This window comes from Chamaea fasciata, unplaced genomic scaffold, assembly GCF_029207755.1.
Source record: "Chamaea fasciata isolate MVZ Bird 193981 ecotype frontalis unplaced genomic scaffold, bChaFas1.0.hap1 SCAF_16, whole genome shotgun sequence".
Classification (NCBI taxonomy): Eukaryota; Metazoa; Chordata; class Aves; order Passeriformes; family Sylviidae; genus Chamaea; species Chamaea fasciata.
This window is the reverse complement of record NW_027094101.1, coordinates 11307661-11335038: the sequence shown is the minus strand read 5'-3', so window position 1 is coordinate 11335038 and position 27378 is coordinate 11307661. Positions and strand designations below refer to the sequence as shown.

General features: G+C 44.4%; 2 protein-coding genes across 6 annotated transcripts in view; both read left to right on the top strand.

Annotated features, from left to right (window-relative positions):
• The first annotated feature begins 3413 nt into the window (after positions 1-3413).
• Positions 3414-16306, top strand: METTL22 (methyltransferase 22, Kin17 lysine). Of its 4 annotated transcripts, none has more exons than XM_066198275.1 (11): positions 3414-3489; positions 5316-5644; positions 7869-8219; positions 8597-8637; positions 8723-8867; positions 9315-9386; positions 9482-9535; positions 10076-10156; positions 11129-11231; positions 12029-12197; positions 12718-16306. In XM_066198275.1, the coding sequence occupies exons 2-11, from the start codon at positions 5434-5436 to the stop codon at positions 12751-12753; spliced, it is 1263 nt and encodes a 420-aa protein (XP_066054372.1). In that variant the 5' UTR covers positions 3414-3489; positions 5316-5433; the 3' UTR covers positions 12754-16306. The 4 variants fall into 4 exon arrangements, with proteins under 4 accessions (XP_066054372.1, XP_066054375.1, XP_066054371.1 ...); XM_066198278.1 differs by lacking the exon at positions 3414-3489 and adding an exon at positions 3491-3515; XM_066198274.1 differs by lacking the exon at positions 3414-3489 and adding an exon at positions 3537-3594.
• A 2090-nt stretch (positions 16307-18396) lies between these two features.
• ABAT (4-aminobutyrate aminotransferase) overlaps positions 18397-27378 on the top strand; it is a 50742-nt gene continuing 41760 nt past the window's right edge. The window contains exon 1 of one of the 2 annotated variants that reach the window (XM_066198526.1): positions 18397-18470. The gene's annotated coding sequence lies outside the window, so the exon portion shown is untranslated. Of the gene's footprint in view, positions 18471-26094; positions 26226-27378 lie in introns of those variants that run through there. The other variant, XM_066198527.1, reaches the window with a different exon arrangement.

The following is a 27378-nucleotide window of genomic DNA, read 5'->3' as shown; positions in this document are numbered from 1 at the left end:
ACCTAAGTTAGAGCCTGCTAACCCCAGATCCTTTTTTGACCAGACTCCGATGACAAACATTTATATCAAGAGTAAATCAACTCCACTCTACATAAAGATTTCATTTCCACATGACCATAATTTTTTTAGGCATTCATTCCCATGCTAGGGAACAAACAATTCCTGCAAAGTCAGAAAACTAAAAACACAACTAACAAAACAATTTCACATATTCATTGAGAAATGTTTATAATGAAAGAAAAAAGCCAGTAGTGCAAATTAGTTTCTCTAAAGACTCAGTTTCAATTCCCTGAGGCCTTTGAATGTCAAATTAGGATCTTTAGCATAAAAGATTCAAAATTTTCATCTAGGCTTAGCTTTATGGAGAAGGAACACTTCGCTTTGCATAGACTAGGTGTTGGTTGCACCTGCCAACATCAATCTGCTGCTCAGAATAACAAAGATAATGCAGAATAAGCTCTCAAAGTTTCAGTCAATTATTAGTCCCCAGAGAGTGATGCAGCAAAATTATCAGTCTCCTTCAGCCTGAGCATGGCAAAGCTTGTATAAGCAACTTTCACCCTCTCTGTTCTGCTTGCAGGGTTACTTGGGTGCTGGAGGATTCAGAGGGCATTGTGTTCTGGGAATCACCAGCTTTGCTTCCCAGGACTTTTCCCGAGTAAAATGCATCTCTAGGGCAGTTCTCTCTCCACTGTTCTGAACCTGTGCTGTGCAGGTGCAGCAGAATCCCACTGAATTCCTCTGTTTTCTTTATTTCATTTCCTCTGCCCTGTCTGTATTTGTGAAGAGGTGACTGCATTACTGGAAGTAGATTATTTGTAAACTGAAGAAGGGAGGGATTCCCAGAATGTTTACCCACCTGACTGTAGGAAAGCCAGGCAGTGCAAGCGTGCACCAATGAGTGTAATTAATCGCTGCCATGGCAACAAGCACAATCAACACACCAAATTTCTTTCACAGTCTGTTTCCAGGAAATATCACATTTTTTCTCCTGTTTTTTATGTTTTATTTTTCGTTTTGTGTTTTGGGGTGTTGTTGTTGTTGTTGTTTTTGTGGAATGAAGAATTAAATTCAAACACAGTTTTACGATCCAGCCTTCCAGTAAAGCTAATGGGATTCTGGAGTTTATTGTTCTTTTAAACTTACCACAATTCCTTCCCCTGTGGCTCAAAAGAGAAAAGCTGTTAGACAATATACACTATTACAATTTTCAGATTCACTGCCCTTGGAAATAACTGACTATTGGCTGGTTGATCTGAGGTTTGGCTATTCCTTCTCAGATTTAATCTTTTCATCATGCACTACTACACATCCAGTTTTGAAGAGTCACAACTTGCAATGAGTTTAAAAAAAGACTGACCAGTCACAATCTATCACGGATGAGAAACCACAAGACATACAATATCCTGACTCTTACTCAGTATTACCTGATCTGCCAAAAAACCCCATGGAGTGTCAACACATGACATTGAATTCAAAGGGGGATTACAGGAGGGACATACCTGAAGCAATCAGCACAGTCAACTTTTTAGGACTTGATCAGTGGATGGCCCTGGCCCAATTCATCGTTTCAAACAAGCAGTTAAACCTCAGTAAAGTTGTCTGGCATGTGAGATAAAGTTGTCTGGCATATGAGGTAAATTTAAACAAATTCCTAGGTCACATGGCTGTGAGGAAGACAGGAAATGTAACTGAGGTGCATCCTTAAAAACTAGGTACATCTCAGGAATTTGCTGCTGAAGCCTTCTTGTGCGTAGTACAGAAACTGCAGCTCCCTAAACAATTTTCATGATCCCCCACATTATAACATCTGTAGCCACAGACCTTCTACAGCCACAAGATATTCCTGCTTTGCCCAAATATTATGCATATGTATCAACATTTCTTAGAAAAGCAATTGTAGCAGCTCCATTTCTCACATAATGTACCTTTGTGTTTAAAAGTCCCCATGTAATGCAGCTTTTTGGCTACTCCTCTAATTATACTAAGCCTGTGTACCAGTAAGTGCCTCCTGATGCAGACTGGTGAGATTTTGTGACAAATATAATCTGCTTTGCCTGTTTAGCACTCCATAGCAGTGAGGAACATGCCAGCAGAGACACTGCAGTAATAATTTATGTGGCAGTGTATCTGCTCTTTCACAAGAGCCAGATAAAAGGAGAACAAATTTCCAAAGCATTTTTATCAGATAGTCATCCAATAGAATTCCCCACAGAAACTGCAATGAGATATCTGAATGGCTTCTGTGTTTTCCATTTCACTGCCACTCAAAACTCTTGATTGTAAAAATGGGGAAAGATTATTTAATTCTTTTAATATTTTTTTTAAAAATAATTCTTAGCCTTTGTTGAGGGAGGCAGATGATAAGGAGACATCTAGAAATAGATACAGACCATAAATTATATTCCAAAGTTTTTTAAGCATTGACTAATACTTCCTACTACTCAAGAAAAATACAAGGATCATCTATAGCAATTGACATTAGCATCATATGATAAATAATTAATATGTAAATGCCCGATTTCGAACAAGATCCTCCTGCTAAAAGATAAAACAACTTCAAGAGCCCTGGCAGACTCACCAAGGAGGTGAACTAGAACACAGATGGGAGTTTGGAGAGCACCTGTGTCTGTGATTTTGCACAGGGCTGGTCAGCGTGTCCAGCTGCTGAGGTGTCCTGTGCCCACTGACCATCTGCACCCTCTGGACTGACCGCACAGCCCCAGGGCCACACCAGCTGCCAGCTCTCACTGTAGATGAGCTCCGATGGGAAATGACTGTCTAAGACACCATGCTCCAAAATGTAGATATTAAAATCTGGTGGTCTAACTCTGTTAGACAAATTTCTGTTGTTAAAGCCTCCCAAAGATTCTGCTTATGATGTTTCCACTCAATGCTTAACTCAGTCTTGTTTATTTCACCCAGTTTACGTGTAATTAAAAACTCTTCAGAATCAGGCAACTAAACCCCCAATCACCCAAACAAGTGAAGAGCTGTTCCTTCAGCTAATCTTACAGTGCTACTAGAGTTCCGATACTCTCTAGGCTAAGGAAGAAACGCCTATTTGCCTCCGCAGAGGTTTTTCCATTTTGTTTTCAAGCCGCTTGTAGATTTCGCATGGAATTACAGATGAACCGAGACAGCCAAGCGATGCTAAAAACAATTATAAAAGAAGGCGAGTAGGAAACGCGTGTTGAAACTCCGAGCAAGTCCTGCGGATGTTTCAGCGCACGCCCGAACCGCGCTGCTGGCGCTGCCTCTCCCCTGGCAGGCTTTTAGCCGGGGTTTAGCGCCGGGTAACCCTCAAACGCCGGCGAGCCCCGAGCACAGCGCCCGGCCCGCAGCGCCCGCGGGAGCCGCCGGGCAGCGCGTCAGCGGAAGGAGCCGGAAGGAGCCCACGCCTCCATAGCGACAGCGCCGCCGGGGCGGCCGGGACAGCTGGGACCGAGCGGGAACGGGAGAGGCGGGATCCGAGCGGGAACGGGAGAGGTGGGATCCGAGCGGGAACGGGAGAGGTGGGATCCCAGCGGGGAACGGGAGAGGCGGGATCCGAGCGGGAACGGGAGAGGCGGGATCCGAGCGGGAACGGGAGAGGTGGGATCTCAGCGGGGAACGGGAGAGGCGGGATCCGAGCGGGGAACGGGAGAGGCGGGATCTCAGCGGGGAACGGGAGAGGCGGGATCCCAGCGGGGAACGGGAGAGGCGGGATCCGAGCGGGAACGGGAGAGGCGGGATCCGAGCGGGGAACGGGAGAGGCGGGATCCGAGCGGGGAACGGGAGAGGTGGGATCCCAGCGGGGAACGGGAGAGGTGGGATCCGAGCGGGGAACGGGAGAGGCGGGATCCGAGCGGGAACGGGAGAGGCGGGATCTCAGCGGGGAACGGGAGAGGCGGGATCCGAGCGGGAACGGGAGAGGCGGGATCTGATCGGGGGGAAAGCGGGAGAGGTGGGATCTGAGCGGGGAAAGCGGGAGACGTGGGATCCGAGCGGTTGGAAAGCGGGACAGGCGGGTCCCGCCGTGGGGACTCGGACAGGCGGGTCTCGCCGTGGGGACACGGGACAGGCGGGTCTCGCCGTGGGGACACGGGACAGGTGGGTCCCCCGTGGGGACTCGGACAGGCGGGTCCCCCGTGGGGACTCGGACAGGCGAGTCCCGCCGTGGGGACACGGGACAGGCGGGTCCCCCGTGGGGACTCGGACAGGCGAGTCCCGCCGTGGGGACACGGGACAGACGGGTCCCCCGTGGGGACTCGGACAGGCGAGTCCCGCCGTGGGGACACGGGACAGACGGGTCCCCCGTGGTGACTCGGACAGGCGGGTCCCCCGTGGGGACTCGGGACAGGCGGGTCTCGCCGTGGAGACACGGGACAGGCGGGTCCCGCCGTGGGGACTCGGACAGACGGGTCCCGCCGGCGCGAACCCCGGGGCATGCCCGGAGCGCTGCGCTGGGAAAGGGCAGGTTTGGAGCTGGCAGAAGTGAACAGAACTGCACAGCTACGGATACAGAGATTATCTCTAAAGCCTGCCGTCGTTTGGGTGTGGATATGATGGTCCAGCAGGGAGCTACTAGGTTGATCAGGGGTCTGGAGCATCTCTCTTACGAGGAAAGGCTGAAGTTAAAAAGAGGTGTTTGAGGGGGACCTTAATGTGTATTCATATCAAAGGGAGGCCTCAGAGCATGGACCGGGCTCTGCTCCCTGGGGCCCAGCAATGGGGCAGGAGCTGATGCCCAGGAAGCTCCACCTGAACGTGAGGAAGAACTTCTCTGTGCAGGGACCAAGCACTGGGACAGATTGTCCACAGAGGGTGTGGAGTGTCCCTCACTGGAGGTACTCCAGAACCATCTGGAGACAATCCTGTGCTCCAGAGTGACCCTGCCTGAGCAGGGAGGTGAGCCCAGATGAGCCACTGTGGTCCCTTCCAGCCTGAACCATGCAGTGATCTTGTGCAAGCACAACTGGATGTTAGCAAATTTAGCATAATCATTCGAGATGTTAATGCCAACACAGGAAATGGCCTTATTCCCTTTGAAGACCTTGATTTAGCATTGTAATTCTGTGCACTCGTGGTAATGTTTGGTTTTTTTCAGAGGTGGTTGTTTGTAACACAAGCAAATTAGTAGCTCTTCCTGAAATACACAGTGGCTGCCACTGAACTACTAACAGTTAAGTAAATGAGGATTCTGTAAAAGAGAGCATTGGAGCGTTGCTACTTTGTTGAAAAGTGTCATCTGATTTTTATCTTCTGAAATACTGCTGGAGCAATGTTCAGACAGTGTCAGGCTACAACTAAAAGCTGCCTGTCTTTGGTTTTAGGTTGAATATCCTGATGAGTAACTTGTCTTGGAGCGTGGTGGAGCTCACACGGTTACACCTTCTCAGAAACGATGTCCTGAAGTTCCCTTGGTGAGCAAAACTTACTGGATACCTGTAGATGGAAGAGAATGGAATCCCTTTGTGGCAGCACTGCTTAAGGGACTGTGAGCACTGCAGATGTTCCTCTCACCAGCACCCCGTGGTAGATTTAGCAGAGAAGGAGATGGATAACCCCACGTTTAGAAGTGACACTGTGCTGTCTGATGTCCACTTGCACTGCCCAAGCAAAAGACACCTCATGGTACGACTGAATGCAGTTGGACAGCCAGGTAATGGATGTGACTCTGATGGGGCTGTATTTTAGCTGTGCTCATGTCTTTGTAAGGCTGAGTCCTCTTCTAAGTGGTTGATATTTATAGTTAAATATTTTATTCCAGTTATAAGCAGAATCATTTCCTACACAGGCTGTGGAAAGAGGGCTGGCTGGGTTCTCCTCATGAAATTAACTCCAGAAATGAAAACTTGTAGACAGCCTGTCTTAAAAATTAAACTTTAAATTTCTGAGAAAAAGTAACCAAATTCACTCCCTTGCAGGTTTAATTTAATGTATTTGTTCACTGAGCAATAGGGTCAATATAGCACTTTGGGAATCATGCTTAAAAATAAGGTTGCGATGTTTCTCATACACAAACAAAAGATGAGAACCCAAGGGTTTTAAATAGTGTAACTTAAGTTTAAAATATTAACTATCAGTAATTAATTTATCAAGTTTAATTAAATGTTTATATGATGATATACCATCTATTCCAGGGGAGCATAACAGCTTTCTTTGGGCTTTGTGATTTTCCCTTTTTAATTTTGATTTTTTTTGTTGGTGGGGTTGGTTTTTTTTGGGGGGTGTTTGCTTAAAAAAAAATGTCAACATGAAAACTCAAAGTAGCAGTGGCTTTAAGGGACATAGACTTTGAAGAGGCAAGGCTGTAGAGGAAATGAGTTAGCAAATGCCCCTGGCTGATTGCCAGCTTGTAGGTTGCTATAAAGTTGTCAAGGGAACTGACCTTGAAGCTGCTGGCAAAATGTTCTGCACAAAAGTCCTGCAGTGACAGAGGTGTTAATTGTTATTTCAAACCCAGTTGTGACATAAAAAGAATAACTTCTGGAGCTGTTCTGGTGTATGACAATGTGAAAAATTATCAAATAGGCCTGACAAAGAAATGAATAATAATTTTGACCCTGTTCAGGTCAAAACCCAGGTAATTAATGCTGTTGTGGGTCTTCATGCTGTTTGCCATGTGTTTGCTGTGATTGTGCTTGGTGCAAAAAACCTTTCAGCAGAAGGAAGTGGCAGTGTGTTCCAACTACTCTGAATGAGCTCTGTCTGGGAAATTCCTCTGCTTATTGAGACAAGAATTGGATTGTAGCATGACAGCGTTTAATGCCATAACAATCTACCAGTGCCACTTTGCTGTGTTTTGGGGAAGTTTATGGGGATTTAGTCTCTTCCCCTTTGAGTCAGTTTGACTTTCCACCTTTTGCATGCTGTAGAAATGCAGAAGATCAGAAAGGACTTGGAGAACAAAGCATTTCATCCACTGATGGCATCCTCTAGTCCAATTAGTTTCATTTGGCGACCATGAAAACAGTGGAGACTTTAAAAATTCCTCATGCTAGGACAGGCATTGAAGATTTTATTAGATCTACCTAAAAATGGTCTCACTAGAGAGGAACCTCAGTCAGATTTCAGTAGACCACCTTGGAAACATCTTGCCTACTAAAGAAACTGGAATAGAACTCCATAAATTGTGAATTTGGATGGTATTCAGGCATTACAGATTCCTGTAATTAAAATTGCCAGGTCCACGTTTCAATAACTTAAAATTTTAATAGATGCTGATGTCACTGAGGGATTGTTGTAAAAGATTTTTAATTAATTCATCATTGAGAATAGCTTCAGTCATTTAATCTCTTTGAATAATCAGTTTGAACACTTAAAAAAATTGCAGAAGTGTCAGCTTTGTCTCCTGTACACTTATTTCTGCTCTTACATACTGAGCCAATTCCAAGACTTGAATTCCTAAAGGCTTTCAAGGCAGTAAACAAAAATTCAATTTGCACTTCACTGGAACATTCTTCTTTCTTCCAAGATAGGAATCTTAACCAAAAGAAATTAATTCTAATTTATATTAATTCTGCTTTCAACTTAATTTGAACTTCTGTTAACAGAACTTTTGGAGAATGTAAGAAAGCATCTCCTCTGCCTATAGTTAAAATAAGTATTACTAAATCAGATGAATGGGCCCATTGTGACTCTGCGGATGCTGAGTCAGCCAGTGGACTGTGAAAGTGCTTGACTAATTTCTGCTGACAGAACTTAATAATAGAAGTATTTCTTCACAGCAAACAAAACTATGTTTCAAGTTACCCATATCATCTTTTACTCTATAGATTTTTAATACATGTAATGCATACCAAAATCTCATGCATGTAGAAGTTGTGCACAGATTCTGCCTCATCTGGTGTTTAACCTTTTACCCCCACACTGTGTTCTTACAGTATTCCTGTCATATTTCAAACTCCTTTGGAGCACAGAAGATTTGGCATCTGGAAAACACGTGAGAGAAATCACCGCAGGTGGAGAACACCAGTGCAGAAGTGGAGATGAACTGTGTGACAAGGACAGGAGTAATGTGAAAAAAGAAGGAGAATTAAATAGTGAAGGAGTAGAAGCTCTGCTGGATGATGATGGAGACTTGGAAGTGGTCAGAAGGCCTCGAAGTGCCTCTGATTTACAAACAGAGGATCTTTTGAGGGATATAGTGTGCCCTGTGATTCTGATGAAAGGGAAAGAAGATGCTTTTGAAGATGAAGAGTGGGAGTGCACTTGCAGTGATGTGGTCAAAATAGGTAAATAATAAGTTTCCATTCAGGGAGAAATGTGACGAATATGTTTCTGTAAAACAAAAAAATAATAGGTTTTCTTTAGAAATGGAACAGCAGTTTATTAAGTGAAAGAGAATAATAAATGCAATACTGTGATATTGCAAGTAAAAATTTACCTTTCTTCTCTGGAAGTGATTTGAGCAGTTGAATACCATGGGGAAACTCAGTGCTCCTTAGTCAGAGTGAGTGTTTGGCATTATCTAGCATTATTCTATAGAATGAAGTGTTTAGTTCTATATTTTAAAGGGAAGCATAGCCTTAGTTTCAAACTTGCCACTGTGGAACTTGATGTGAACAATTTTGAGATAATTATTTTCTGCTCTACTCTCATTTTCACACAGAGCACACTATGGCAACCCCCTTAGAAGACGTTGGTAAACAAGTACGTGTTCTGCCTCGCAGTGTCTTGATTTTCATGGGATGTACTTCAGAACTGACTGAGTTTTAAGTGCTTCCCTTGTCCCCAGGTCTGGCGTGCTGCCTTCCTTCTGGCTGATTACATTCTCTTTCAAAGGGACACGTTCAGGTCTTGCTCTGTGCTGGAGCTTGGAGGTGGCACTGGGATTACCAGCATCATCATGGGAACAGTTGCCAAGAGAGTTTATTGCACAGGTAAGGTAGTTGTTTTCAGTTAAATATTTTCATGAAGCTTCCCAAAGCAGTGCTTTCGTCCTGGTATTTTCAGACTTGTCTGTTCAGTTATAGTGAATCATTTTTTATTAATGCGGATCAATTTGAAAAATAACAGGAACTTTCTCCAGGGGCTGAGAAAGCTCAAGAGTTTAAAAGCAAGATATGTTGCAGTGAACTCAAGATAGTGTGTCCAGATTAAAATAGGTAGTGTAGGGATCCAGTTTCTTTCTTCAAGGGTTGCTCAGAGCTTGGGACTGAAAGACTAAAGAAAGAAGGATAGTAGGGAAGCATTCATTAGGGAATGGAGTTGCTCTGAATTTCCTTAATATTATGGGCTTGAGAGAAACTTTGAGTGTTAGTCTGGGAGGCATATATGGCTCATACAAAATATTCTTGCTTTTAATATCATTATCACTTCTTTTCCAGATGTAGGTGAAGATCTTCTGGCCATGTGTGAGCAAAATGTTGCGTTAAACAAACACCTGATGGAGTCAGGAGGTAGGTGCTGTATGGTCAGATCCTGACTCTCTCCTTTAGCCCAGTTGCTGTCTGAAAGGCCATTTGTGACTGATGTGATCTTTCTTCACCCCCAGGAGGGGACATAAAAGTGAAAGAACTGGATTGGCTGAAAGATGAATTCTGCACTGGTAGGTGCTTATAATGAGTCCTTATAGATTGGGCTTGGTGTTTGGTGTTAAATATTCAAAAGCCTCTCTTGGGCCTCAAAGACAATTATGGTTAATGATAATATTTGATACCACCAGTTGAGAAGGTTTTATGTTTTTTAGACTTTCAAATAAAGATTCTTTTCATGAAGAATAAATATTTAAAAGCATGATAAAATAGAAAGATTAATCAAAACTTATATAAGGACATCTAGGGTTTTGTTTAAAGGTGTGCTTGCTTTAAATGTATTTAAAGCAGTGATCTTGCTACGGGATTGTGAATTCTAAAGTGAAAGAAAACTTTTGCTTGCCAGTCCTCCAGCCTTGGGAGGGTTGGACACAACACAGAGAAAGCAGAGGACTGAGGCAGCTTCAGAAAATGAAGAGGGAAGGTTTTGATTTCCCTTGAGTGGTGTGCTTTGTTTATGGAGTAGCAGCTGCCCACAGGAGCTAAGAAGTTCCTTTTCTCCAGTCATTTGAGATATTTAATCACGTGCACCAATGCCATATTCTTTCTCACAGATCCTGAAGCTCCTTATAGCTGGTCTGAAGAAGAGATTGCTGATTTGCTTGATCACTGTTCTGTGATAATGGCAGCTGATGGTAGGGAAATATAAACAGTAAGCTTTTAAATCAAACACTTGAGCATTGTGAATAATAATTTAAACATACCTAGTTTGTTTTTAAAAATCTAATAGGTCAGATCCTTACCTAATTTGCCAAAGGTCTGCCTTAATTTGCCTTAAGCCCTGCCTGTATTTTTCTTTTCTAAAGGCTTATATTTACATTCTGAATTAGCAATTATGAGAACAGATGTTGCAAGCTAGTAGCTCTTCCTTTTCTTTGGTGTGTTAATTCTTTGTGACTAAACATAATCACAAGTAACTAAGGAATCAGAAGAGTTGTGTTGTCCTGTCCTTGTCTTGTATTACATAACTTCTGTGCAAATAATGATAAATAGGTCATTAGACTAAGATTTTCTATAATGTGAATAACAGTTCCAGATATTGCATTTTCCAATGGAGTCCATCCCTTTGGATATCACTTTTCTGCTTTTTTTCTTGCTTATGTGAACGACTTGAAAATTACAGGCTAGCTTATCTGTATAGGAAAACCATTGTTTTGATCTACAGATAAAGGAGAATTTGGTTTAGTTATGACATTGAAAGGAGTTGCAAGACAGCTTTCAAAGGAGATTTGTTTATAATGGCAAATTAATTATGGCCTGATGTGGGTTTTTGTAAGAAAAGAGGCTGTCTACTCTCTAATACCCTGGTTTTTTAGCTTTGTAGTAAGATTATTTCCAGGCTGAGAGAACTCTTGTCAAAGCTTGTAAATTGTCTGACAAATGATTCCCATTCTGATGAGAGAAAGCTTAAAGAAAGCCTGGCATAAACAGCAGCTGTGAATACTCCTACTGGGTCAGTTGCTGTCATTAAAAATGTACTTTGCACTTAGATAAAAGAGTGACTTGTTTGATCAGAGTAATCAAACTAAGGCCTGTTGTTTCATAATGGACACTTAAGTAAATTCTATCCTTAATTATACATATGCTCTTAATCTTGTTTTTTGTAGTGTTCTATGATGATGACCTGACAGATGCCTTGTTCAGGACTCTGTATAGAATCACACACAACTTGAGAAATTCTTGCACAGTTTATTTAGCACTGGAAAAGAGGTGAGTATTACCAAGAACCTAATAGAAAAAGCACTAAACACTTTGTGTGTTTTAATTAAGGGTTGGCTTCTGATTTTCATTGTATCAGATGATCACAGGCTGCAGTATATGCTCAGGACAAGCTTTTTTTTTTTTCCTGCTTTTTTTTTTCTACATGCTTAATTTTTATCAGTTCAGAACTTGAGTGTAACAAGAGTTTGCCTTTTGTTGTCCTACCTTTGCCTCACCTGAGATAACCTCTGTGCAAATAGGAATAAATAGATGGCTACATTGATGTATTCTAAAATGCCTGACAACATTTGCTATATATTTTCGAGGTCACAGGGTGGAATGAAGTGGTTTAGAATTAGGCTATTTATTTCCTAGCTTGAGCAATTCTAGAACAGTGTCTCTTGTTTGCTTTAAAGGAATCAATGAATGCTTTTAAGTAGTTGTGCCTTGGAGTCCATTCAAAAGCTGATACACAAACAGGCTTTGCTTAAATCTCTAGAGATATGTAAGCAATAACTCTTCCTGTGGTTTGTTGCCAGGTGTTTGAACAGGAAGCCAAGCCAATGATTCTGTTGTGGCAAAGTGCCCTAAAATCAATGGAAAGATTCATGCAAGAGTTACTGTGTATTGATGCTGACATAACATCATTTCTGCTTTTCAGGAATGGGGGGTGTACATTTTTTTGGCTGCTGAAGGGAGTCAATTATGCTGACAAGACCCATTTTTTCATTAGGTCAGGGGAGTTACACACCCACTTAAGATGCCAGTGTAGGAGAGATGTTCTAAATTAAGTACTCTTTTGCCAGGCTGAACTTCACTTTAAGACATATGGATGTTACATGTGAAGCCTACAGCCACTTTAGAAATACTCTAGATGATTTGGAGAGCCTTCAAGATGGAAAAATGAAATATACAGTGGAGCCCGTTAAGCTTGATTTCTGCCAGTTCCTTGTTTATGAGCGAATTGAGCAGTTGGTAAGTGGCATTCATGAAAATAAATGTAATGTGTCAGGCTAATCATCTCAAATTAGTTGTTAGCTGTTTATGTAACATGAAGTAAGAACAGGAGAATAAACATTTTTTATTTCCATTTAGCTTTTTTGATTTAAAATGATCCTTGTTTGTGCTTACATAATCTGTACTAGATTGGCATGTCCTGGTTTTGGCTGGGACAGAGCTGATTTTCTATCAGCAGCAGTGGAGTGGCTGAGATTCCACTCAGTTCCTCAAAGGATAAGAGTCTTCTGCTTTGTAAAATGCCATTTTTGTCATTGAACTGGAAAATGGGACTAATATCCTCTTCTCATTTATTTTCTTGTAGGAGAGGTTTCATTTCACACTTTTAGTAATTCCTTTCCTAGTTCAGAGTTGACGAAATAATATTCTAATATCTATGAAGAAGTCAATTGGCTGAAAACTTCTGTTGTTGAGAAACATGCCAGATACAATATTTCTGGTTATCTAATTACATCTGTATTTTTTTCTGCTCCTACAGGAATTGTGGAAGATCATGGCTGAACACCTAATATGACAGGCCCGTGAGAAAAGAGAAGATCTTTACCTAAGAAGAAGGGCTATTTTGATGTTAAGATAAGGATTTTCATCCCAAGAAAAGCATCTTCCTGGTGGAATTGTGTTCTCAGAAAGTATTGCAATGGAATTTTGCTTTACTTTTTTGGTTTGGGCACTTCATTTTTTGGAGTTTTGCACTTGGACATGATTTCTTTGATGTTTGAGTACCTGCTGGATGCCAGACAGTGGCAGTGACAGGGTGGCTTGCTCTTTGGGATTGATGACTTCACTTTTAGAGTATGGCAGAGAAGAATTTAACCTTTTCCATGTGGCTGATTTGCAGATGTCGTGCATTTCCCTTCTTAGTTTACACAACATGGACACCGTTCTCAGTCTTATCCCAGTTCCAGACATCATTTGTATTTATGGACACTTGTGAAACAATGTTCTGGACAAGATTTGTTTGTTATGAATGAAATTTTCTTTAAGAAATTTGCTTATGAAACTTGGCCCTTAATTCTCAGTTTGCCCTATATAAATCCCCTCTAGTTTAGGGCCACTGTCTGAATTGAAAGGAGACAAGATGAATTCTGTTTGAGCCTCTAAAAATACTCCACAGATGTTTTGGAGCGTAGGAGGTCAACCCTATATTGTCCTGCAGGAATTTTAAGCTATTCTGTCCTAGGCAGGTTGAGGGTGAGAAGGTACCAACCACATAGAGGGAGATGTTACAGCTCTTGAAATATTTGGAATTCTACCCTCAGCCTATACACATGAGCTTGGGGGTAGGGACGTGGCCAAGAATGTCTTGCCCACACGAAAGGGGCCTCAAATATCTTACTTCTGGATTAAAATAAAACATATTTATTAAATCTGTTTGATGTTATTAATGAAACCCAAAAATCTTCTCATGCTTTTATAAATGTTACATACACTGTTGTGTTTATATCCCTTTGCCATATGTACACTGCCATGGAAATCCTTGTGCCCTCTGCATTCCTCAGCACCAGGAGAGTGTCAGTGATGGAGCTGTTCCTCCCGTGTGGGAGTGTGCAAGATGTTTATTAGAAGCATCTGATGGACTTCTTGAAAGCCTGTTTTACATTTGGTGTAAGTCAGTTATTTCATAATGTTTGTGAAGACCTATTTTTGCATTCTTTAATGGGATGAAAGGTTATTAGATGATGGTGGCCATTCCCTGTGAGTACAGTCAAAGTAAAAATTACATTATGTTAGCACATACCTGCCTAGATTAATACAAAACTTCTCTCTCAGAACCCTCATTTGAACTTCAGAGATAAAAAACTGTATTTTAATCCAAAGATTCCCAAACTAGTGTTTCTTGGTTTGTTATGTTCATAACTTTGGTAGAGTCGACTATTTTTGAACGTAGCTGCTTATTTCAGTAGTGATTTTTTGAAGGCTGTACAAGAATCAGTTTGAACTGATGTGAAATAGTGTGAGCAGTCAGGGAATCCTGTGGTTTTTCTCACACAGGATTTCTATAAGTCTTTGGAATTATCAACAGAAACTCCCCTGCAAGTCCTTCATTTTTGTGAAGGAAGAGAAAGTAGGCACTTAATTTAAAACCTATGAATATTTCTACTGGGCTGTGGAGATTAAGTTTTCATGTGGAAAAGTGAATTTCTCTTTTGCTCAATAAAGTCATCAGGCAGTTGGCAGCATTTCTGGATCTGGTTGGCAAATCTAGTGGTCATCCAGATGGATCATTTTCTGAAGAGAGGAAAATAGAGGAATTGAAGGGGAACTGCAGAAACCTTGCAGTGCATTTAGTTCTGATAAAAGGGAGGAGTGTCCAAATCTTCTTGGGAAGTATGGTAATGGATAGACACATGATCTTCCAGGAGGAATCTGGTTTGAAACAAACTGATTTTCGCTTTTGTCACTGCTGTATGGTGAAACAACAAATACCTTTTCTCAGTCCCCACCCCTCTCCTGCTTTTATCTCTTAAGAGAAGTAAAGGTGACACAATTATAGATACTGGTCAGGAGAAGAACTTGAATTTTTATGTGACACCCAAATAGGCATTGCAAACTAATTGCATTTATTTCTTTTAAATCTTTGTTGATGTGAAACTTTGAGAGTTGCTTTGTTGTGAACGTCTGTGTGTCATTTTGTAGTGGAAGAAAGCTGAAGACTCTCCCTGGGTGGGATGAATTCTGTGTATTTGTCATTGCTGGGTGTTCCCAAGTGTAGGTGGCTATTTGTAGGCCATCCTTGTAGCTCCATCTGCTGTACAACACTTTGAGTCAAAACATTTTACAGTTTGTTCAACACCCTGTTCCTTTCTAGTTTGACAGTATTGTATTTCGGAGTAACAGTTTAGGTGGCATGTGTGGTTCTGCACCTCACCTAGACTTGCAGATGAAGTTACAGTGGAAATAATCCTGAAAAAAAGATGGTGTTTAATTGCCTACTTTTTGACAGTAGCTTTGCCTCCAGCAGCTTGGGGTTTTCAGGAAACATTCTAGGAAAAGGTGAATGTATTTTGTGTGTGGTGAGGACATCTCATTCCTTAGAAGATGAAGACTTAAACTGGATCTCAAAGTGTTATAGAAGATAACTATCATGAGATTGTTCATTAATTCGACCACTGTGAACTTCTACATCCACCACTAGTTCCAGTCCTTTTCCATTTTCACCAGAGGATTAAGGGCTTTGTCCCTGGCAATTGCATTTCTCGGTTTTTTCTTGTTTGCTTTGTTTTTTTCATTCTGGTAGACAACATCTTAAAACTTGGAGAAATGATTCTGTGCATCTGAGATCTCTACTTGCTGAGCATATTTTGTGTTCCAGTTGTGTATTTTCCCCTTCCATAGTTGCTTTTAGCAGTTTTGCTGTTTGAATTCTGATGGGTTTGATTCCCAGGAAACCTAATTGCAGGTGTACTTCTGGATTGGATCAATGAGACCTAATCCAGCTGACTCCTGTGATCCACTCAGGGCCATCAGGGGGATCTGTTGCTGGGGGTATAAGGAAAGAGCAGATGAACTGTTTTGGTGGCAGAGGATATCTGGGTCCACTCTGGAGTTACGTGTAACTGTGCTCCCAATGTGGCACTGCAGGGTGTATTAGCCAAGCTGGTTTTCCTCAGTCCTGTGCCTGAAACCACATTGCCTGGAGTCAGACTGCCACAAGTGTGACAGCCAAATGCTGCTGCTGACTTTAGGGACAGTTATTGGTGCTAAGTGTTGGGTACAGGAAACTGAAGACTGCTTCTGAAAAGTGGGTGCTGAATTCCTGTCTGCTTGTTATGGCATGGCAAGGATGACTGCCTGTTTCATAAGCTTGCAGAGATTTTTCAACCCGCAAATAAATTAAGAAATATTCACATAATGCTTAGCAATTTGTCTTTAAAATGCAATTCACCTCCTGAGTGTGATCATGGTATTTGTAACCTGAACACTTTGGAGGTTCAGGTGAAGTAGGATTTGAAAATGAGCTACTTTTGCTGCCAGAATGTCATGGTGTGATGATATAGGTCCAGAAGTTTGTGTTCTTTTATAGACTCATCTTGACCCTGACTTTTTGTGTGTCCTTTGCATCTGTGCTGGAAGTTGGTGCATTAAGAGAATAAAGCTTCCTCTTGAGAAATAACTGCATCGTTATGCTGCCAGCAGTGCAGTCAGCTGTGTCAGTACAGCACATTGCCTCAGAGAAAGTTTCCCCCAGCAGATGGCACATGGAATTTCTTTAACAATACCAGCACCTCAAGGCACTAATACCTACATATACAGATGTGTGTGTGTTTGTGTACACATTGCCCAGGCCAGCCCCACTGGTGTGAGCAAGAAGAGATGCAAAGGAACATCTGTAGCTTGCAAGCAAGTGTATTCTCTAAGCTCCTTGAGCAAGTGTATTCTCTAAGCTTCTTGAGCAAATATTCAAAGGGGATTCTCGTCACATAATGAGTAAGATATATGAGATGTTAATAGTAATTAGATGTAACATACTTCCTGCCTCAAAGTTAAGTAAATATGCATATAATAAAGTAGGCAAGAAAGTTGACAGAGTTGGACAGAAGATAGCACGAAAAAAAGTGAAGTTTACTGCTCTGTCTTATTCTGTGGGATGTCAGTAGCAGGTTTACATTTTCGGAAGATCAGAACAGGCACCAAGAAATTATCTGCTCTGTATTCCTCTCAAAGCAGAATCATATTCATCTGAGAATCTTGATAAGTGTTATCAAAGACTCTCAACATGGAGATCCTGTACTTCTCCCATTAGTCTGTTCTAGTGCTTCCTTATCCTTTATGATACAAATGGCTTGCTGCCATCTGAATGGCTAAACTGCCGCCTCTCTTGCGATTTTGGACCATTAAATATTTCCTGCTGGAATAAACTGACAGACATAAGGGTTCTGGGCAGGGTAAGTGGAAATGAGGAGGCGTAGATGGCCTAGCCTGGAGTGGTGTGTGCAGGGACAGAAGGATCCTCTAACACCATCTGCAAACTGATGGTGCTGCAGCACAAAAGAACAGCTCTGGCCTCTCAGAGCCTGCAGAGTTCCTGCCTTGCTCGTGTCCTCTGCAGCTCTTCTGTCTAGTGGCCTTCAGCTGCTCTTCCACAAGAGCTGATCCAGGATATTCCCTGGAGCCTTCCATGGGGGCACTTGAGGGCTGGGCAGGGTCTGACAGCTCCCCTCCCTTGTGACCCAGTGTGCGTCCTTTAGGAATCCCAGTTCTGGGGAGTCACCCGGACAGGGAGAGGGTACCCGTGTGCTGCTCGCAGGAGAGGGGACGGAGCTGTGCATTTCAGGAGCTCTTACTGGCCTTTTGTAGCCAGGTCTTAGGTTTTGAAGAAAACCAAGACTGTGAATGAGACATGGAATTCTGTAAGATGAGAGTCCAGGTAGGGTTCAACATGCTTGCCGTAGGTTCTGCTGAGGACAAGATACATAATAATATTTATTGCTGTGTTGGAGCTTCAGGGGCAGCACTGTGTCTGCAAATAGCGCATTGCTGTAGCAGAACCAAGCAGCAGCTGAGCGGAAGGGCTCGGTATGGGATTTGAGCTGCTTCAGTCCACTACTGTCCCCAAGAAAAACATGTTTTGTCTAGGCCAGTTTTAAATGCTGGTGAAGCTTAGGGATTCAAATTCGGAATCTGGCATCACACTAGGTTTAATTTGAATTTCTAATCAGAGTTAGAAGACCAAGAGACTTTCTCAGTTGCCGCCTTTGCTAAATTAAGTAGGTCCCAAGTGGCAGCAGGTAAATGCGAGGCAATAAGGAGAGGACAGTGGGTCTTTGTGGAGCTGTAACAGTGCAGGCACGGATTCCCATCGCGGTGAGGAAAGAGGCTCCGCTTCGCTGCCCCTGTCGCGGTTGCGCGGTGGCCCACGGAGCAGGGGGACGCGGGGCAGGCGGAGAGGAGGGCGGGCAGCCCCTTGCTGAGCGGCAACCGGCGCTCCGAGCCCCGCTGAGCCTGCCGGCCCTGCCGGGCCCCGCCGGCCCTGAGGGGCCCCGCCGGCCCCGCCCCTCGCGCCCCGCCCCGCCCCTCCCGGCCGGGGGCGAGCCGCGGCCGCGCTCTCCCATTGGTCGCGGCGGGTGCGGGGCTGCAGTGGGCGGCGCTGATTGGCTGCGCGGCAGGGCGGGGCCGAGGGCGGCGGGGCCGGCGGGAGCGCGGCCGGCGCAGCCCAGCCCAGCCCGGCTCAGCCCGGCGCGGCCGCCGCAGGACGCGCAGCCCCGCAGGACGCGCAGCCCGCACCTCCCGGTGAGCGCCCCGACCGCGCCGGGCCGCGGGCGGGCCGCTGCCTTCGCCGCCCGTCGCTCCCGCCCGGCAGCGGGGCTCCCCGCGGGCCCCCGTCTCCCGCCGCCTCCATCCCCGCCGGCGGCGGTGCCCGCGTTGCCGGGCCAGCCCCGCGTCCCCCGCCGCTGGCCGATGCCCTTCCGCCGGGTCCCCGGCGCGGCGCAGCCCGCGGGGAGCGGGGAGGCGCTGGGCCGCGACCGCGGGGCTTCCGCTGGCGAGCGGGGGTCGCGGGGGCCGGGGCCGTCCTGCCCCTCGGGGGGCCCTGCCGTGCCCCGCCGGACCCGAGCGCGGGGCTGGACCCCGGCGGGGCCCGGAGCCGTGCCCGCGGACCCCGGGGACAGCGCAGCGCAGCAGGGCGCGTTGTTCCCCGCGCGTTCGGCCGCACCGGGAAGTGGCTTTGGGATGCTCCGTGCCCCGGCAGCGGCACCGCCGAGCGGCGGCTGGGCCCCGGCACGGAGCTGCGGCCAGGAAAGGGAGGACAAGGGAAGGCGAGGGTACAAAACCCCTGAGGAAACAGCTGCGAACCGTGGGGAGTGCGGCACCGGCTGTGCGTGGAGGGCGCCCCTGGCTGAGGCGGTGCAGGCAGCTGAGTAATGGTGTTAGTGGAGGCCTGGTGCTGCACTTCGGCGGAGGCTCAGCTGGGCTTTTCAGGTGCCTGTTCTCCAGCTGGTGCTGGAAAACCCAAGCCAATACTTCATGCTTTGGTTTGATACATCGTTAGCATCACTTCCCTTACAGTGCTTAAAGTAGCACGGGGCTCTTCAGCCAGAGCTTTGCCTCTGCCTGGCCTCTTGGCTTTTATTTGTGTGATTCTCCATCTCTGTTTATGAAATAAACAGAGAAGGAAATGTTATGTAAAGAAACTGAACTACTGTGGGAGGTTTCCAAGTTATTTTTTAATCAGTAATGAATGTTCACACTTGCAAATATTGGATTTTGCCTTACAGTTCAAAGGCACAGTTGATGGGTATGAATTCTAAAATGGGTCTTTGCTCTTACAGTTTGAAGCAAGGAATTTGGTAAAGGTTAAAGGCCAACTGGTATAAAAGGAAGGTAATAGTAGGGTTACCTTCTGGAAGCTCTACAATAAGGAAATTACCTATTGAATCCTGTTATAACCTGGTTATTGTGTTATAAATTGAATTGGCAGTTCTGCAGTGCTTGTTACGTTGGTTTCTTGTTGTAATTGTCTTTTCTGTAGTGTAAGTATTGGGCAAATTCTGTCTGGGAGGCAGTTTGTCTTCTCTGCCTGGAGTTACAAATGGAGACTTGGAGGTCAGTGATTCAAATGCTGGATCACAGCTCACCATACTGAAGCACAGCACATGCAAAGAAGGATAATACCTGGATTTTATAGTGTTTCTCATCCTTTGAGGAGTGTTTAAAGCACTCCTCAAACATCACTGGTCTGACTGTACAGATGGGGAGGCTGACAGAGATACAGGGAAAGAAAGCTGTTGTTGCAGGGCACATTACTGGGAATCAGTGTTCAGGTCTTCTGTGTCTGCAGTGTGTGTGTGGCTCCTCCTGGACAATCCCGAGTGCAGAGGACAGTGATTCAGAGACCTGCAGATAAATGGAGACCCGAGTCAGTGCTGTGCAGTGTTATTAGATGAGCTGACCTCTTGTAAGATACGTGTGGGAAAATGCAATAAAACTGTTTTATTAGTCTTTCATTAGGCCTTTAGTCTTGTGAGGGATGATGGCCTCGGAGGCATGCTGTACAGTGTGGTGTCTTGTGCATCCAGACACAAAGTAAACTCAAATAAGTGGATAAAATTGGGTATTTATGCCCAGAGGCAGTAAGCAAGCACAGCATGCAAATAAACACCGAGCAAATCACTAGGTGTCCTGCTGGCAGCTGTGCTGTCATTGGGCAAGGAGAACATCCTGATCTGGATTTTTTCAGAAGCAGGGAGGAATTCAGATTCTTGCCTGCCACGTGTATGTTCATTGAAACCAGCTCTTGCTGCCCCTGCCAGCAGCTTGGGGAGTCTCCAGGTGGTTCCCCTTGCCCTGTCTGTGTGGTGTGGTGCTTAACAGGCAAGTTTGAGAGCAATTTATCCAATGCCTTGTGTCCCCACAGGCACATTGGGCAGCAGGCCAGCTGTAGCTGCCTGTGTGTGCGGGTGGAGCTGCACAGGCACCACTCCTGCCCTGGGAGTGCAGTGTCTTCCTCTGGGTTTGTGCTCTGAGTGTTGGGCCAGAATTAAAACAGCTCAGGTGATGTCATGATGTACCTCTGCCACTGCTTAGCCTCATAAATTCAGGGATTATTAGAGTTCACAGCTGCCCTGTGGCCAGTTGGATCTGTTTCTTGGCTTCCGAGCTTTGTTTCATGAATTCTAGGATTGAGAGTCCATTCCAGAAACACTGTTAAAATTTTTTGTCTGTTTCAATTACCAATTAAATTCCTTTATTTTTCTTACCCAAATGAAAACAGCTTGTAGATGTGTCTCAGAAAAGAAGGCCGTTGAGTGGCAATGTGTGTCTGTGCTATATGAACAGGGTAGCACTCATGTGTTGTATCTCTGTTGTAAAGATACACCCAGTTGTATCTTTAAATCTTGCTGGATTGGCTGTATACCAGAAACTTTTAAACAAATGGGGACTCTTTGAACTTGGGTGAATCTCCTTTGCTGTTAGCTTTGCCTTTGTCAGAAGGAGCAGGGAGGAGAAAGGAAAAGATCTTGAGTAATTCTCAGATTTCATGTAAGACCTTTCTCATCATTATTTTCAAATGTGTTTTTGTTCCTCCTTGTATGTTGCGTCCTGTCCATCTGTGTGCACGACTTTTGTTCAAGCAGGTTTTTCTAGTAGGGCCTGTTCTACTTTTGCAGTTCTTTTTAAGCTCTTAAGAGTTTTTCAGGCATAGTGGTAAGTCTGAATCAAATAGTGAGGTTTCTTCTCCCATCTGAAAGAATAAGTGACATAAAAGAGCTGGGTTCCATCAGAAGGAAGGCAGCTGGTGCTGCTGTGCAGGTAGCTGTGAAAGTACAGGTAAGTAATGCAGAAATGACACATCAGGAGCAATGAAGCTGAAAGACCAAGGATGCACCACACAGATAATTATCACAGTGGGCTCGTGGCCTGTGGAAGGATGGATATGCTTTAAAAGTTATGTAACAGATTTATCTTTCCAGAGGCTGAAAACACCCTATTCTTTTTACAGATGGATCTGCTTTCAAATTTCTCTTCTTTATGTACGGAAGAGGTTGCCTTAGGGGTCAGAGCTGCTACCAGCTAAAAGTAGATAATTCTTCCAGCCACGGTTCTGTGGCTTGAAAACCATCTCTGTTCCCTCTTGGTTTTCTGAATGTTGTGGTCTGTTTTATCAGATTGTGGTCCTGTTGCCTGAAATGACAGCTATGGTCCAGAAAAACAGAGAAAGTGATATTTTCTTAGCCATATGGTGTTTGTGCAAAAATAACAGTATTCTGGGGGTTTTCCAAAGCATTCAAAGTGTCTAAAACAGAGAATATTGTCGTAAACTATTTCTGTGGCTTTCAGGCTCTCTTCAGATCTGTGGGAGTAAGGTTCTGTATCCTTGTATTAGATTGTTTGTTTTTCCTTTCACAAAATATTTTGCTCTTCATTTTCCATATTTAGCCAATAGTAGAAATTCAGCAGAAGAATGCGGTAGGGACCTTGCTTATGTGTTGCAGCTCTTGGCTGTGTGGAAGAAGAAGCAGCTTGTCTCTCTTGCTGTCCAGTAGAGATACATCTACTTGCAGCAGGGAGGATATTTTTGGAGGGTATGAGTTTCTTTTTGAAAAGAAATCCCACTTTTTGCAGCATGAAGTTCAGGTTCTCTTTTCCTAGTTTTTGCATTTGGAGTATTTTGAATTTTGTGTGACAGCTCCTACACCCATAAATTCTGTTGTGGAAATGGATGCATGTCCTAGCAAGGCTGGACAGTCATGGAATTATTTTATGGCATCAGCAAGGAACTGATCTCATTAAGTGCCTTTGTGGAGAGTTGGGTTGGGCACCTACAGTGTCCAGGACACAGGTCTGCCCTAGTGATGAACTCAACTTTTATGAAATTACAAAGCTGTACTGTCCTGATTGATGTGAGAAAGCACCAAAGTCACTCCACTAAAAGTACTGCCTTTAGTAAGTGAATGCTGTCAGCATGAAGAAATGCCAACTTAGTTTTCCACACTTAATTCCCCTTTGTAATGTCTTCTGCCACTATTTCAGTGAACCTCTCTCAGTTTTTATGCAGGAGATAAAGTATTTGTGTGGGGAGTGCTTGTTTTGTATCAAGCTCCTCCTTGGGGCTCTGGCTGAAGGGCACTGTGCTACAGAACTTCTGTGACAAGGCACTTTGAAGGCAATAAAGCTTCAGACTTGGTGACTTTCCCATTTAGATTTTGTGATTTTCCTGAAATGCAACTTGGCATTGGCAGTGAGTGTTTACCTTCTTGTGACTCTTGGGAAACTTGGCAGTTTAAACACTGACATCTAATTCTGCTGATGTTTCTGGGGGATGTTCTACAGCTTGCTAAAGAATTCCTGTAAAAAGTCAGTATGTCTCAAGTACACTCCAGGTGACAGGATGAAGTGCCAAATTTACTGGTTTAGCTGTGTAGCTGTAATTCTGAGAGTAGAAAAAACTTCTATCTCCAGCTTTCCCTTATCTCAAACCCTTTGAAATATTCCTTATTCCAGCAGGAATTTCCCTTGCCGTCTCCAAAAAAAAGTTCAGTTTTAATTTTACAAATGAAAATACATTGCTTTGCAGCTGTTGTGCCCATATATAATTCTGTTTTGCTTAGGAATTTTTTAGCAATGGCCTCAGAATGCCTGAAGTTTGAAACCTAGTGAGTTCAAGTACCTTGAAAATTGGCTGGATAACAGCAAAGGAATTGGGCAATCCTTACCTGGCGCCTGCTGGAATACACTAACCCAATTTAACCCTGGCCTGCTTGGGCCATGACAATGTGCCTTTTCCAAAGTGAGGGCTGCTGGTGGAACCCATAAGAGGATGACTGTTGTATTGTCTGAGATGTCTTCCCAAGCGGAAAGATGTTCCTTTGCCTCAGGAGGGATCTGCTGTTGTGGTAGAAACCTGAACATGCTTCCTTTGGTTTATAGGGCATCTGTGTTCCGTGCTGACTCCCTTGGGGTGCCTTTTGCGGGATCAGTGGAGGGGTTTGGGGTCAGGTTCCCATGTCACAGTCTGCTCTCTGTTCCCCACAGACCGTGTCACTGTCCCAGCTGTGGGCCGTGTTTGGGAGCGTGGATGATCCTGGAATTGGGATCTGAGCTTCTCTCCTGCAATTCCTTTCATCTCTTCTGCCATCTGCATGTCATGAACTCCAGGTTTCCTCTCCTGAAGCCTTTCAGCCTGCCTGCAGTGTCAGTGTGATGTGCTCTCCACTTCCACTGCTCTTCCCAACCAGCTTTCCAGCCCTTGTGTTTATGGTGTCTCAGATCTGTTTTAGGAACTCTTAGTCCTACCTGTCAGCTCTAAAAATAGAAATGCTTCTGCCTGGAAGACCATTACAGCTCTGCAGGAGGCACGGCAGAGCATCCACTGTCCTGCTGGGTGAAGGAGCTGCTGGAAAGGGAAGCTGCCAGGGGGATGGGGTGAACTGAGGGAAACACTGGGAGAGGTGCTGCCTTGCCCGTGGTGGCAGTGGACAGCCCAGCCTGGAGTACACAGCCTACCTGTGGGTGGAATGTTTACAGGTAACCTGGAAAAGTGTTACCCAAGAGTGTGGATTGCCAGCACAAGGTTTTCTTTCTAGTTGTTTGTTGGGATGTTGGGTTTTATTCAGGGCTTTTTTTTTTTTTTTTTTCCCTCATAACCTTTGTTTCACCACTGGTTTCTCACAGAACAGAACAGTGGGTGTTGGGAAAACACATAAATTAGTGATGATGTTTTTGTGGTGTCCTATTTTTGATGTTTGGCTCAATTTTAAAGCATCCATGTTCCATCAGTAAGCGTTGGCACTGGGCAAAGCACAGGCCAGCGAGTTCCTCATGGAAATTTCTCCTCCAGTGCTGGCTGATTTCAGTACTTCGTTGCCTCTACTCTTGATATAAAACCACCCCTTCCTCTTTCGTCCCAGCAAATGAACAACCCTATAAATTTATTTTTTTTTTCACGAGAGATACCCTCTTGCCCTTCCAGGCCTTTTGCATTCTGAATGAGGCAGTGCAGTAATACAGGCTTCAGAAGCCACCGAGGAAAACAGGAAAAGAAAATTAGTTTGCAGGGAAAGGAAAGAATAATATCCCTCATTTGTATTTGTAACTCATCAAGCTCAATTTTGATTGAAGACTTCGAACATCACCACAGCATGCCAATTTTGGCTTCCTTTTTTAGTGAAAGATGAAGTGTAAGGAAGTTCTTGGCAGCATCTCTTGACAACAAACACAACTGAAATCAACTCATATGTTTTAACTGGTCTGGCAATACTACAAAAATGTGCATAAGTAACATAAATATAATGAAAATTAAGTATTTTAAATAAACTTGGTGTAACCTAATAGCAGTAATAGTTTCTGTTTGTGTTATGTTTTCTACCAATTTGTCTGTCAGGTTCCTTCTCAAATAATGGGAACCAGCCATCTTGTTCTTCTCTGTTAACTCTCTTCCACATCTGTCATGGATACTCTTTTTTTGCAAGGTTCTTGCTTTATACTGATGTTGTGATGTTCAGATAAAAAATTAGGACACTGGGAGCAGGATGGAGGCAGTAAGTTTGTATTGAAGCGTTTTTAACAGCTCTCACTGTATATATCTGATCATATAAATTATAGCCTTGCTGGGAATTAGAGAACATGACAGGTAAAAAAGCTGTGAGAAACCAAACCAAACTGCTTTGGACAGATTTCAGGCATAAGATGCTTTATGGCAACGGGCCAGAGGGTAATCCTGCCACAGGGTGCTGTGGCCAGGCTGCAAGCCATGGCTTCTCCATCCTTAACAGCTTCATCACTTCAGGGAATGCTGAGCACACACACACTGATGGGCCCCCATGGCAGGTGTGAGGGATGGGATTTACCTGTATGGACTGAACTGCAGGTGTGAGGGATGGGATTTACCCTGTATGGACCATGCTGCAGGTGTGTGGGGTGGAATTTACCTGTGTGGACTGAACTGTAGGTGTGTGGGGTAGGATTTACCCTGTGTGCAGTGTGCTGCAGGTGTGAGGGATGGGATTTACCTGTATGGACTGAACTGTAGGTGTGTGGGATGGGATTTACCTGTATGGACTGTGCTGTAGGTGTGTGGGATGGGATTTACCTGTATGGACTGTGCTGTAGGTGTGTGGGATGGGATTTACCTGTGTGCAGTGAGCTGCAGGTGTGAGGGATGGGATTTACCTGTATGGACTGTGCTGTAGGTGTGTAGGATGGGATTTACCTGTATGGAATGAACTTTAGGTGTGAGGGATGGGATTTATCTGTATGAACTGAACTGTAGGTGTGTGGGATGGGATTTACCTGTGTGGAGTGAGCTGCAGGAGTGTGGGATGGGATTTACCTGTGTGCAATGAGCTGCCATTCACTGTCGTGTTCTCCCTCTCAGCTCCAGTATAAAGCAAGCCTTGTTTTTTGCTCCACAGCTATTGCTGCAATGCAGCTTCCTGGAGAGAGAAATAGGATTACACAATCAGAGTGTGCTGGTGGAGGTAGGAAAGCAGAGGATGAGCTGGGCTCGGAGGAACGCCACATTCCTTGTTTGCAGGGTGGTTTTAGCAGGTAATGGATCTACAGGGGAGCATATCTTTGTTCTGTGGTTTGGGCTCTGGGTATTGGAAGGGGCTGCTGGAACATGATGCTTCTGCCTTGGCCGTTGTGAAAAGCAGCTGAAGCACAACATAGAAAGAGCTGGTTTAGTGTTACAGAGGGAGGGAGTAGAGGCAAGTGGAGACAATGACAAGCAGTGCTGGGGGCTGCGGTCTTGTTATAGGGCCTTTGACTGGGAAGGACTTTACTGACTGCAGCAACAATCTGTGCATTGCAGTAACTATCACTGACAAATCTTGTGCTTTTCTTCTTTCAGTAATGAAATTCAAATGCCATTTTCTTTTAGCAGTAACAGGAGACTGCTTGCCTAATTTCTCACCAGTAATTTATTTTTTCCTTTGTCCAAGAAGGTGATTGGAGAACACCTCTTGTTTCTGATGCGGGCTGTAGGATTCCTGCTGTTCATGTATTCATAAAATGGGACCATTACCTGATTGTGTATCAGTTTAGAGTTAATTGTTTTACTTCTCTGTAGATTTCGGTGTAGTGGGACTTGGTTCAGTCAAAATAGTAGTACTGACAATGGCCATGGGTTCCATGGGTAGGTGATGTTCCAACAGGGAGTCAACCATGGTGGCTCCTCAGGGAGGACTTCTTGTTCCTCACACTGCTTGGTTGTTTCCTTTCACTGGTTTGCTCTGAGCTGAACTTGTGATTCCACTGGACACCAAGAAGGGTTTGGTGATTTTTCTTCCCTAAATTAGGAATCACTCTGGTGTGGTTGTGGGACTGAGTGATGGGGGCAGGTGGCAGAAAAGCTAGCTCAAAGTGGGATTCTTCAGAAAAGAAGCTCAGAAGGTGCTACTGCCCTGCAAACCCAAGGCTTGTTGCATCGTTTTGGGATGCAGCACTTGCATAAAGTATCTTTTCTCCCCCAGAAAATATGCAAAGAAAATGCATATCAGAGTGATCTGATAAATGATAGGAAATGGCTCACAGCTTCACTTTTGTTGCTCCAAACGGAAAAGAGAGGAGAAAGGAACTGTTTGTTATATCTGGTCAAAATCCACATGCAGCCTTGCATAACTGATCCTCTGCTCTGGCTGGTGAGCAAGATTAGCAGGCTTGCAGCCACGTTCCTCTCATCTCTTGCGAAACTCCAACC